This window comes from Lycorma delicatula, chromosome 4 (genome assembly GCF_047948215.1).
Source record: "Lycorma delicatula isolate Av1 chromosome 4, ASM4794821v1, whole genome shotgun sequence".
NCBI classification, from domain to species: Eukaryota; Metazoa; Arthropoda; class Insecta; order Hemiptera; family Fulgoridae; genus Lycorma; species Lycorma delicatula.
Window position 1 is genome coordinate 1501574 of NC_134458.1, and position 13427 is coordinate 1515000.

The 13427-nt window shown below is 33.6% G+C and overlaps 1 protein-coding gene across 1 annotated transcript in view; it reads right to left on the bottom strand.

The window, feature by feature from the left end:
* Positions 1 to 13427, bottom strand: part of LOC142323422 (stalled ribosome sensor GCN1-like) — a 66378-nt gene that overhangs the window by 15393 nt on the left and 37558 nt on the right. The window contains exons 10-14 of the mRNA XM_075363019.1: positions 12077 to 12637; positions 9182 to 9451; positions 5293 to 5406; positions 4268 to 4498; positions 2002 to 2195 (exon numbers count right to left, since the gene is read on the bottom strand). Coding sequence (XP_075219134.1) covers positions 2002 to 2195; positions 4268 to 4498; positions 5293 to 5406; positions 9182 to 9451; positions 12077 to 12637 — 1370 coding nt within the window. The remainder of the gene's footprint in view (positions 1 to 2001; positions 2196 to 4267; positions 4499 to 5292; positions 5407 to 9181; positions 9452 to 12076; positions 12638 to 13427) is intronic.

Sequence of the window (13427 nt, forward strand, 5' to 3'; positions counted from 1 at the left end):
AAAGTTTACACAGCTCAAGGAAAATCAACTCACGCTGCCGTATCTATACCGGTTGAGTACTAGCGCTACCAACTTTGTCGCAAAATAAAATTTCCCTTTCTTAGAAAAAAAATTACCAGACATTAACAATTGGGTAACAGGACTAAAAAATCACCCAGTAGAAAGGCACAAAGATCGGAATGTACGAAAAAGTACAAGGAGGACTGCAAAGCTGAAACTATTCCATTGGACTGACTAAAGCGATCCTGTATGATCATAAAAGATAAAAAACTCTATGATAAATAAACTAAATTCTATAACAGTTGTCCAGAAAGTGAGGTCTGATAGGTAATAAAAGAAATCCTGTCATCAGAAGAAAAAAAATTACTACTGGAATGAACTGCCTTAAATATAACGTTTTTGTCACAAGTATTTTGACTGGTTTGACAATTATTCTCCATTCCATTTTACAGTGTAGATATCTTATAAGGTCAAATAATAACTATATTCTATTTTCTTGTCTTTGTCTTTCACTTCAATCCTCTACACATTCAAATTAACTATGAATGTTTTAACCGATTATTTGCCAGTGGTGCGTAAACGCACCTTTTTCTAAAATAATTTTTTTATATATTTCTAAATAATTCTTTTTTAATCAGCAGAAGCAAACTTAGGTGGAATAATAAGAACTGGTAGAAAACCTTGGGTTTCAGATGATATATTGCAGCTGATGGATGAACGTAGAAAATATAAGAACGGTAGTGATGAAGAAAGTAAAAGGAACTATCGAAAATTAAGAAATGCTATAATCAGGAAGTGCAAAATGGCGAAAGAAGAGTGGATTAAAGAAAAGTGTTCAGAAGTGGAAAGAGAAATGAACATTGGTAAAATAGACGGAGCATACAGGAAAGTTAAGGAAAATTTTGGGGTACATAAATTAAAATCTAATAATGTGTTAAACAAAGATGGTACACCTATATATAATACGAAAGGTAAAGTCGATAGATGGGTGGAATATATTGAAGAGTTATACGGAGGAAATGAATTAGAAAATGGTTTTATAGAGGAAGAAGAGGAAGTTGAGGAGGATGAAATGGGAGAAACAATACTGAGATCCGAATTTAAGAGAGCATTAAAAGATTTAAATGGCAGAAAGGCTCCTGGAAAAATAGTTTGCTGGAAAATATTCGTTTGGACAAAGTACGGCATGTTATTTCTGAACATGCAAACAAAGCTAGAAGATGATGTAAGCTGTGCAAAAACCACACAATATTTTTGTATATAAAATGTAAAGACCACCTGCACTCAAAATGTTTCAAAGAATTTCATTCACCGCAGAGAAAATAAATCCACAATAAACTAAAAACAATTTAATGTAGTTTATTCATAGTTGTTTTTTCAACTTTTATAAATAGTTTGGTTTCTTTTTATGTTTTTACAAAGTTACATTTTATATTATGCTTTTGGCCGAAGGTGCGTCAACAAACCATTTTATTACTAACCCGTTACTGAATTTTTTGTAGATATGAAAATATTTCTAGCTTTATATACTTACAAATAGATGAAATAAACTAATTAATAAAAAAAAAAGTAGTGTTTATTTAATTTTGGCATTTAACGGGTTAATAAATGATCAAACGATCAGTTCTTTTTACAAAATACCGTTCCCTTTTTTACTTGTCTTTTGACAATTTTATTTAAAATCTTACTGACCCGTCTAATTCTTAACATTTTCTTTTAATATTATATTTAAAAACTGTTCCCTTCCTGCACTACCTACCACAAAGCACTATTCTGTACACAAGTAATTCTAAGAAATGTCTTTCTTGAAATTACATAACAAAAGCTCATCAACAGCGACATGCGTGGATCGATCATCACATATTAAACTTTACGTATATTCTAATATTACGGACTTCACCAAACGCTTAGAAACATTTTCAAATTTTGATTACGCCGGTAACTATACAAAAACTTACTATTTTTACAGTTTAAACAAGAGAAAAAAAAAGCACTACTAACCTAATGGCAGGATCTTCAGCATTACGCACACCAGCATGTAAATCTGTAAATAGTGGATCGGCACGAGTATGTATAACGATAAGATGGCTAAGAGCAGCAGCTGCTTTCAACCTTACTTGGCGATTGCCGTCATTCAGTGCTTTCAAAAACGTTGTTTGCAATTGCGGCAGAAACTGTTTTAGCATAACTCCAACCTGTGTTGAAAACAAAATGAATATACACACCTAAAGGCACAATAATTAACAATATTCTACCGAAAATAAGTCTTCGGTACATAAAATGAAAAAAAAATTGTCGATTATTAACCGCGATAGAAAATTAATAATCTTCAAATAAGCCGACAATAAATACAAACATCTTTCACCATCGAGCATTTCAGGTAAAAACAATCGAGCAGTCACTCAGAATAGCAGCCCATCGACTAAATGTACACGTTGAGGGCATTAAGAATGACCCGATCTTGTAAATCCGGCTTCATCGATAAAGAAAATATCATTAAAAAAATTCAGATTAGTACGTTTTCAAATAAACCATCGGTATACCTGAAACTGAGAGTATAATCTCGAGGTAACACTGCCCTCCAAGGCTAGCTTTTTCAGGACGGTTAGATATTTCATCTAACACACCTTCAGGTGTACATAATGAACACGATCATCCTGATTTACCGTGTTTTCCAGGTTTTTAAAGCTTCCTGTGTCTCTTGAGCCGTCTACGAATGGATGGACGAAAACGACGCGTGAGAAGGTAACACTTGATTGGGAAAGTGTTCCTGATACAGCCGTCTCTCCTTAAGAGTGCGAGAACATACATTAAATATACATCAGCCATTTCTAAATTAGTATAAATACGATTCGCCTGCCGTAGTGAATAAGATAATGGTAAAAAAAGTAATTAGCTTATTCACATGTCAATAATAAAAGACACACTGAGTATTAGTTTTTATTTATATTTTATAACATCTGTTTTAAAGCAAATTATTTTTCAATATTAATATTATTTATCGTTATAATATTTTTACGATTTCAATAGTACAGTCAATTTGTATTTTTATTTGAAAATTCTTACCTACCGATTGATCTTTTGTCCATGCGTTAGGGGTAATGAGGGAGGGAACCTTAACCCAGATTTTTAAAAACCCCAAAGATTTTTTAAAAACACAAAAGGTTTTTGAAATGAGTTTTTCTCTGAATCTATGCATTTTAGAGAAAATTTCTCAAACAAAAAATGTATAAAAAATGTATCTTTCACCCTGTATAACTCGCTAACGAAACGTTTTTTTGGACCTATATTTATATGAACTTTTTCCTTATTTTTAGCCTCTAGAATGAGTTGTCAAAGTATTGCCCTATTCTTCTGAATCATCCTGTACATATTCACGCTATTTTTGGCGTTTTACATGGGATATCTTACAAACTAAGAAAAATACAGTTCTGGGACCATTTTTTTTTTTATTTCCCGGCTCAAAAACTATAAGAAACAATCGAATTTGCCCCTTAATTGATCTTCCCAGAATTTCATAAAGCCTTAATTTACAGGAAGGAACTGAAACTCGGGCGAAATCTTTCATCCTGTATAACTCGCTAACAAAGCGTATTTTTCGGACCTATGTTTATATGAATGTTTTTCTTACTTTTAGCTTCTAGAATGAGTTCCTCCTGAATCACCTTGTATATTCTCTCAAAAGCTGTAGACATCCGGTTTCTAATTTTAATGGTTATTGATACAGATATGCCCGGTATATTTATTTAGTAGAGCTCTTCAAGATGAATGAACAGACGGTCTTAACTCAAAATTGCAAATTTTGCAGTTGCAACACTATGTCTATTATACAACGATGTACATATATATATATATATATATATTTATGTTTATGAGGGATTCCTTTCATTACACAATAACAATGGTTTGTTGCAGGGATCCAGTACAATTGTAATTTACTCTTATCACCGGGCGATGATAATATAAAAGACTGTAACTATATTCTATTGGAGTAGCCACACTTTTTTCCAGTACACATCATATCATTTGAATCCTTTATATAATTGAACTGGAAACCTAACAATACTTTTCAAATTTTAAATAATGTATACTCTTTCACAAAAACACGCAGAATGTATTTTGATACCGCAACATTTTCCACAACAATTCAAAGTAAATCTATGTATAAATTACCCAACCGCGAATCTCTAAAATAAATAATAAACACAAAATATTCACAGTTACAGTTCATTAATTCTAAAAAAATAAGTAATTTAATTACACATACCTTTGCGAGTAAAATAGCAAGAGTTTCCAGAACTGCAGCTTTTACACTCCAATTGAAACGATCGCCTAATATTCTTATAAGAGGGCCAGTTATATGGACAACTGACGGTTGCAACGCTTCAGCACTTGTCAATCTTATCACTTCGCCTAATCCTTGAGCTGCTTGTTCTTTAACTTCAGGCGCTCCGTTCAATATAGCTTCCCTGAATATCGGCAATATTGGTGTTATACCCTGCAATATAGTCAAATAAACTAATAAATAACAGAAAATACTCGTAAAATTATCGATTTATCGCTAATTATTTCTAATGATGTAATCGAGACACAGTTCATCAATTCATTATACTTTGAATCCAATCAAATAATACACGACACTAACCATATTTTCATTAAAATCGTATATATTTTTGATATAAAATTATGCCACTGACATCTTTCATACAAACAAACAAACAAACAAACAAACAAACAAACAAACAAACAAACAAACAAACAAACAAACAAACAAACAAACAAACAAACAAACAAACAAACAAACAAACAAACAAACAAACAAACACACACACACACACACACACACACACACACACACACACACACACAGAGAGAGAGAGAGAGAGAGAGAGAGAGAGAGAGAGAGAGAGAGAGAGAGAGAGAGAGAGAGAGAGAGAAAGATACATTAAAAAAAATTTTTTTGGGCTATCAGTGTAATATGTGAGGAATCTGAATTCTAGTGTAATATTACTGAATCAACAAGAAAAAAACTAACATTTAAACGACAAAAGACAAAAGGTTTAAGAAAAAATTTCAAGAGCTTCTGTGGAAAAATTCACTAGATTTATGTGTAACAAAAAACACATAAAATAAATGTACTAACCGTAAACCGATTCAATATATATATTTTTTTCTTCGGTATAAATGCACGAATATAATGCTCGAATGTTCCTGCAATTGTTTTATCAACTATTCTGATAAACTGATGTCAATTATACAAACCTTACACAAACTGTTTTAAAGAACACAAACCTTCGGCAAACAAAATCCAGGCAGTAGATCTGATCCTTTTAAATCACTGACTGCAAATCTTACAGCCTGACGGATATCACCAACATGATTGATCTGCTGCATAGTATCCAGTGTCTGCAATTAAAATAGAAAAAAATTGAATGGATTTTTCGACAAGACGAAAAAAACATAAATAGGTTAATGTAAAAATATTTGACTATTTAGAAATAAAAAACTTTTGCTCTGTGGTTGTAATAAATGACTCTCCGTCTTTGAGTTTACATAACAAACGAAAAATCAGTCGACCGATAACCAATTTTATTTATTTTTTCTAAATCTTCAACGGCAAATCAACAAGTTTTGCGGTCGGTTCAACCGATGCGGTATTCCGTTTGGTGATTTTATTCTAACGTGAGAATCGGTTTTCAAAAGGTTCTCTTTTTTTTTTATGCTGCATTTTTGGTAATGAACAATTTTATATGAACAATTTTACATTTTATATGAACAATTTTATTTTTTAACCGCTATGATGTTGAGAACAATGATCTAGGCGACTAATGCGTCACGAAATTAGTCTCGTTTTTTGATAATTCTTTTCTTTTTCTTTCCCCTCAAAACAAGACGTGGAATATTTTCCGTTTGTACATCTCATCGAAATTGCAAAATATTAATGTTTAAAGCTTGTGATCGACTGTCTGAACATTCATACAGGCAATTTGTTTAGTTGAACTCTGTAAACGAACCGATTAAGATATAGGTGGTTATTATTAATACAATAATTAATAAAATTTTAATTTAAAAGTACACAGAAATAATATGTAATAACAAAAAAATAAATAATTTCAGTAAAATAATAATAATACGAGGTGCTACCCAAAAGTTCGGGGAATTTTACCATAAAAATAAAATAGCTTAACATAACTTATAATTTCCATTGTCTCCATCAAAGTAATCCCCTTGGACATTGATACAGTGATCCCAGGGTTTTTCCCACGATTCCATGCATCCCTGGAAATCTGCAGGTGTTCGAAGCACGTTCTGAATTTCTTCCTGAATCTCCTCAATTGTATTAAAATGACGGCCTTTCAATTGAAATTTTATTTTCGGAAAGAGAAAGAAAAAAAGTCGCACGGGGCAAGGTCAGGCGAATAAGGTGGGTGGAATCACTACCGTCTTTTCAGAAGCCAAGAAATTCCGAACGGCTAGCGATGTGTGCGCAGGCATGTTGTCATGGTGCAGAACCCGGCTGTTGTTACCCCATAGATCTGAACGTTTGCGCCTAATAGTTTCACGTAACGTTTCAAACCTTCACAATAGAACATTCCATTGACGGTTTGACCAAGAGGAACAAATTCCTTATGGATAATAACTTTGATGTTGAAAAAAACAATCGTCATGGACTTCATGTTGCCGTGCTTTTTTTGGCCGCGGTGAACTTGACGTCTTCCACTGTGACGAGTGGTGTTAAGTTTCAGGGTCATACCCGTACACCCATGTCTCATCACCGGTTATGATGTTGGAGATGAAGTTAGGGTCATCTCTTCCTGAATTTTTCGATTCGCTACAGACAGCTACGCGATTTTGTTTCTGGTCGCTGTTCCAACAGTCTCGGTAGGAATTTTGCAGCGATGCATCTCATGTTCAAATTGTCCGACAACATGCGTTGCACGGACCCATATGACATTTGTACGATTGCACAAACATCGTGGATTGTTTGTTTAAGATCTTCAACAATACCTTTTCGCACTTTCACGATGTTTTAAGGTGTTGCACTTGTTGATGGTCTTCCTGCATGCTCATCGTCATCGACTGTCATTCGTCCATCTTTGAATTGTTTGTATCGCTAAAATGTTTTACTTTTACCCATAGCATTGTCACCAAATGCTTCCCCAAGCATGGCATAGGTTTCTGCACCGGTTTTTTAAGCGCAAAGCAAAATTTGATGCGGTTTCTATGTTCTTTAAAATCTGCCATTTAGAACTTCACCGAAGCAGTAAAACACAACGTTACTCAAATGCATGAAAATCAAAAATGCAGCTTCTCACCGTCACAGCTGTTGGAACACTGATTCACTAAGAGTACTGTTAGAGACATCTAGTGGCAGCAGGACGTACCAGCAATGGTTTGCGTGCGAAATTCAAATTCCTCGAACTTTTGGGTAGCACGTCGTATATATATATATATATAAAACATATAATGTGTAAACGGTCTTAAATTGTTTGTGAAGCATTGTAATAGCGTTTTAAATATCATTCCAGCTACAGCGACCGGTAGGTACATTAGTTTATGCAATTTTTTTTTGTCTTCAGTCATTTGACTGGTTTGATGCAGCTCTCCAAGATTCCCTATCTAGTGCTAGTCGTTTCATTTCAGTATACCCTCTACATCCTACATTCCTAACAATTTGTTTTACATATTCCAAACGTGGCCTGCCTACACAATTTTTTCCTTCTACCTGTCCTTCCAATATTAAAGCGACTATTCCAGGATGCCTTAGTATATAAGTCTTAGTGTATAAGTCTGTCTCTTCTTTTAACCATATTTTTCCAAATGCTTCTTTCTTTATCTATTTGCCGCAATACGTCTTCATTTGTCACTTTAATCACCCATCTGATTTTAACATTCTCCAATAGCACCACATTTCAAAAGCTTCTAATCTTTTCTTCTCAGATACTCCGATTGTCCAAGCTTCACTTCCATATAAAGCAACACTCCAAATATATACTTTCAAAAATTTTTTTTCCTGACATTTAAATTAATTTTTGGTGTAAACAAATTATATTTTTGACTGAAGGCTCGTTTAGCTTGTGCTATTCGGCATTTTATATCGCACCTGCTTCGTCCATCTTTAGTAATTCTACTTCCCAAATAACAAAATTCTTCTACCTCCGTAATCTTTTCTCCTCCTATTTTCACATTCAGTGGTCCATCTTTGTTATTTCTACTACGTTTCATTACCTTCGTTTTGTTCTTGTTATTTTCATGTGATAGTTCTTGCGTAGGACTTCATCCGTGCCATTCATTGTTTCTTCTAAATCCTTTTTATTCTCGGCTAGAATTACTATATCATCAACAAATCGTAGCATCTTTATCTTTTCACCTTGTACTGTTACTCCGAATCTAAATCGTTCTTTAACATCATTAACTGCTAGTTCCATGTAAAGATTAAAAAGTAACGGAGATAGGGAACATCCTTGTCGGACTCCCTTTTTTATTACGGTTTCTTTCTTATGTTTTTCAATTATTACTGTTGCTGTTTAGTTCCTGTAAATGTTAGCAATTATTCTTCTATCTGTATTTGAACCCTAACTTTTTTAAATGCTGAACATTTTATTCCAGTCTGTTATCGAATGCCTTTTCTAGGTCTATAAATGCCAAGTATGTCGGTTTGTTTTTCTTTAATCTTCCTTCTACTATTAATCTGAGGCCTAAAATTGCTTCCCTTGTCCCTAATAATAAGAATTAAATCTTATTGTGAGAAAATTATTAGTTAATTTGATACTAATTTACAATACTAGAATTAACAATAAACAAATAAAAAATTAATATTTAATCGAATTTAACGTAAAGTGGAGAACAAGATTACAGATACAAAATTACATCAATTTTCTGCCATAATTCGGCTATTTATTAACCGATTTAAAAAAATAAAATGTCACTTTCTTTAAAATAAGAAGCTTAATATTTTATCGAGTAACATACATTTTGATAAGCTAATATTTACGGAGATAAAAAGGATTGAAAAATAATAAGTATGGCTGTCATTTTTTAATTTGCAAAGGTATTTCATTCCTGATTTTTTTATAATTTTAAAACGTTATCGAATGCCTTTGTTTATGTAATAGCAAACATAATACGATTCTAATATAAAATGACAACTTTAAGTAAATTTAATATTTTAAACACTCACTCTTGTAACTGCTGAAAGGGTTTCCCAACTGGTTTGCAAGACTTCTCTGTCGACATCTGTAAATAAATGTATAAGCCCACGTAAAAGTTGCGGTACATATTGCGAATAATCAGCGCGTGAATGCGAACAAAATGCACACAGCAATGTGACAGCTGCTCTACGCATTTCTACTTTATCTGACCTAGTAACTTCCATTAATTGATCCATAATGGCACGGATTCCGACTTCATCTACAACTGATAATACTACTGCTTGACAATACTCTAGTTCCTGAAAAAAAAAAAAAAATTAACATTATATTAGACTGTATGCCTATTTAGTAATTCATCATTTATGCTGAAATGATGGTCGTAATTTTACAAGAAAAAAAATTATTGTTTTAATTAATACGATGAAAACTACTTTTGTAGGAGTCTTATTATCAATTAAAAAAAGTAAAAATCATTTTTCCAGTATACAGAGTTATCATAAAAGAATGGTGCGGTTTTGATAATTGTTTAAATTAAAACAGAATTACTTACAGTTAATTTTTTATTTTTCAAATTTGTCATCAAAAATATCTTTTTACATAATTAATAAATTTCAATATGTGCGCCCTTAGTTTCTCGACAAATGTCCAAACGATACACAACTTCTCTCCAAACATTTCTCCGTTAATGGTTGTCATTGCTTCATTAATCCTGTTTTTTAAGCGGTTTAGCTCGTGAATTTTTTGTGTATAAACAACGCTTTCGATGTACCCCCACAAGAAAAAAAACGCAAGGTCTGAACTCCTTGGAGGCCAAAGTATGGGTCCTTGCCAGCCTATCCATCGATCTCCAAATTTTTCGTTCAAAGCGTCCGTGACCGATGCATTGAAATACGGGGGAGCACCATCTTGTTGGAAATTAAGTCGATGAATGTTTTCGAGTTCATCCAGCTGAGGAAAACAATAATCGGTTAACATGTCAAGATACACAACTCCATTAATTGTTGTTTCAGCAAAGAAGAAAGGCCCTATTACACGATTTTTCATCGCACCACACCAAACATTAACTTTAGGCGAATCGCGTTCTTTCTCAATAATTGCGTGTGGGTTTTCAGAGCCCCATATTCGTGAATTGTGTCTGTTAACGCATCCATTCGCGTGGAATGTAGCTTCGTCTGTAAAAATTATATCATCTAAAAATGATTCGTTTTCACTTATCCTGTCCGACATTTCAACAGCGAAATTGTAACGTTTTACACCATCATCGGATTTCAATTCTTGCAGTATCTGGATTTTATAAGCGTGTAATTTCAGCTTTTACGTAAAACTTTGTGAACTGTTGATTTTGGAATACCTAATTCGACGCTTCGACGGGGGATGAACTTCCCAGGACTTCTAATTAGTTCAACCGTATTGTCCGGTACACTTGGTCTGCCGGTTGATTTCTGTTTCTTAACCGATCCGGTTTCTTTGAATCGTTTGAACCGACGTGTTATGTTGTTTTTGTGTGGTGGATCTCTTCCGAATTCACATTGAAACGCACGTTGAACTGAAATTAAGGATTTTAATTCGGCCATCAATAAAATAATAGTAACTCGCTAAACTCACCGCAACAATACAAGAACTGACGTGGTTACAACTGCTGATAAACAAACTTTTGGGTTGGAGGCTTTCAGGGATACAAATATAACATCTACAAATTTCCCTACAATCTTCCTATGAATTACTGAAACCGCACCATTCTTTTATGATAACCTTGTACAGAGAAGAAAGTAATTAAAAAAATTCAATTTTGCTTATGCGAATATAAAGGATTTCAGCTAGTGTAAGTAGGAAACTTCGAGATAACAAAAAAAATAAATACAGACGCTTGCAATATTTCAATTAATTCTTTATTTCGATATTACGAAATAAGATTTTTAGGTAGATTTCATAAGAAAACTACTTATTGTTAACGGGTACCATAATTCGACTTCCGGAAAATATCCGTTTCTATACGTTTCATATCCGCCAGACCCCAAAACCACCATCAGCTCAAAAGTTTATATATATATTTCACTTTCTTGTGGAGATGATAAACACCGGAATTTTGCGCCAATCGCTTTCAAATTGTTCCTTAAAAATAACTCGTCCCAAAATCTCAGTCGAGTTTAATTCAACAGCCAAAATCTAACCATTAAGGTCGAAACGGGGGAGGTCTTTTTCGAAAAAAAAAAAAAACAAAATATCGCGATAACTTTCTTATTAACTAAAATATCAAATTTGTTTATAAAGTTCCTACTATTCAAATTTAAGTAAGATTTTTTGATATCACCAACCTTTATTGAAGGGGGTGGAAAAAAGTAGGGTTTCAAAGACAAAAAAAATCATACCCCCCTTAATAGGCATAGTATCAAATCGTTTTAAAAGTGGTCATTAGTCCTGTAAACATTATTACCACCTAAAACTTTTGTCTGAAACAATTTTTGATTTGACCAACTCTTATGGCAAGAGATGACAACTAAAACGTAGCTGGAATTATAAGAAGATGATGGGGCTTGTCGTATGCTAAACATGTGAAACTTTTTTGCCCATGTCATACTGAGTAAATTTGAAATTTTTCTTAACTCTAAGGTGGAAATTTTTGATCGCTTACTTAGGACCGGTGAAAAAATTTTCCATTATCTTCCGGCGTGTCAAAGGGGTTTTGCTTTTAATAATAACAGATTTACTTAAAAAAACATATACAATTTTAAATATAAATTTAGAGAACGTAATTAAATTTGTGTTAAAATTTAGTATCTTAAATCTGTCATGCTAAATAAAAGAAATCAAACTGATAATATTAAAGTAGATAAATCCATTACTGGATTAAAAATTTAATAAAAATCACAATTAATTGTAACCGGTAAACAAGATAGTAATAAATAATGATAAATTTTACATACCTGTGTTGATCCTTGAGATGTAGCTAATGCGGTAAGAAGAGCGGGTAATATTTTATGTAAATATTTAGTGAGAGCTTCACCGGCCACTGCTGCCAATATAGATAAGGCTTTAGTATTAACCGGCGGTGCGGTCAATTGCGGTACAAGGTACGGCAACACAACACGCGATTTGATAGCCATAACCTGCCTAAGGCCATCTAGAGTCCATTCGGCTACTTTCGGATCCGGATCGTTCAGCTGAGACAATAAAGTCGGTAATATATCGTCTAAAGCGCGACTGCCGACAGTTGTATGTAAACTATCAAAAGTTTTCGCGGCAGCCTGTCTTACTTCCGGCAACGGATCACAAAGCGCTCTACTGACGGTCGGTACAAGACTATTAACGAACGTTAAGACCATATCACGACTAGTCGACGCCATTATTTCTGATAATCCAATACAAACGCCTTGTCGTTGGTCAGCATGTTCAGACTCGAGCCCTCCTTCTAATATCGGTATTATTTCAGGTAATATACGTTCACCTAATTTACGAACTAGATCACCCGATGTTCGAGCCGCAACCTGAAAAAGAAATTCAATTTAATTGAAAAAAAAAAAAACACAAATAACAGATTAGTATAACTATAATTAAAAGGACTAATTTTGTATGTTACAAATGTACTTTCATATACTAAAGGCAACACATCATCATAAGAAAAAAAAACTATACACACAGTAGAAAAGTTTCCAAACTAAATTTCTGTAGTCGATACAAGTAGCGCCATCTCTCAGACAAACAAAGAACTATGAAGTACAATATTTGATGAGTCTGTGTACAAAATTTCATCACGTTTCGTCTCTCGAGTCATATTCGGTCACATACGTTGTGTTCATGTGACCTTGTGACATGGAACAGAGACGCGCATAAAAATTATGTGTTCGATTTCAAAAATCTTTCACTGAAACTGAAACAGCAAGCATTTGGTGATGAAACCGCAACTCGTACTACAACATACACATGGTAGAAGCAGTTTAAAGACTGTATAGAGTCATTGAATGACAACAACTGAAAAAGGAGGCCGCCGTCAACAGCTGTTCATGACAAAAAATGTGAAAGTGCACACGCTCCTACTTGAACAACCTCATCTTACCCTTTGGGCTATAACAGATGAGCTAAACATCGGTATGTACAATTCTAATAGGAAAAATGAACTGCCAAAAGGTGTGCTCTCGTGTCGTTCCACACTTCTTTGCCCGAAAAACAAAAACAGGTGCATCTTTCCTTGCGCTCAAAACTTTGTTGAAACTGCTATTAGCAACCCTAATTTTTTGCAAACAATTATAACCGGGGATGAAATCTGGTGCTTCATGT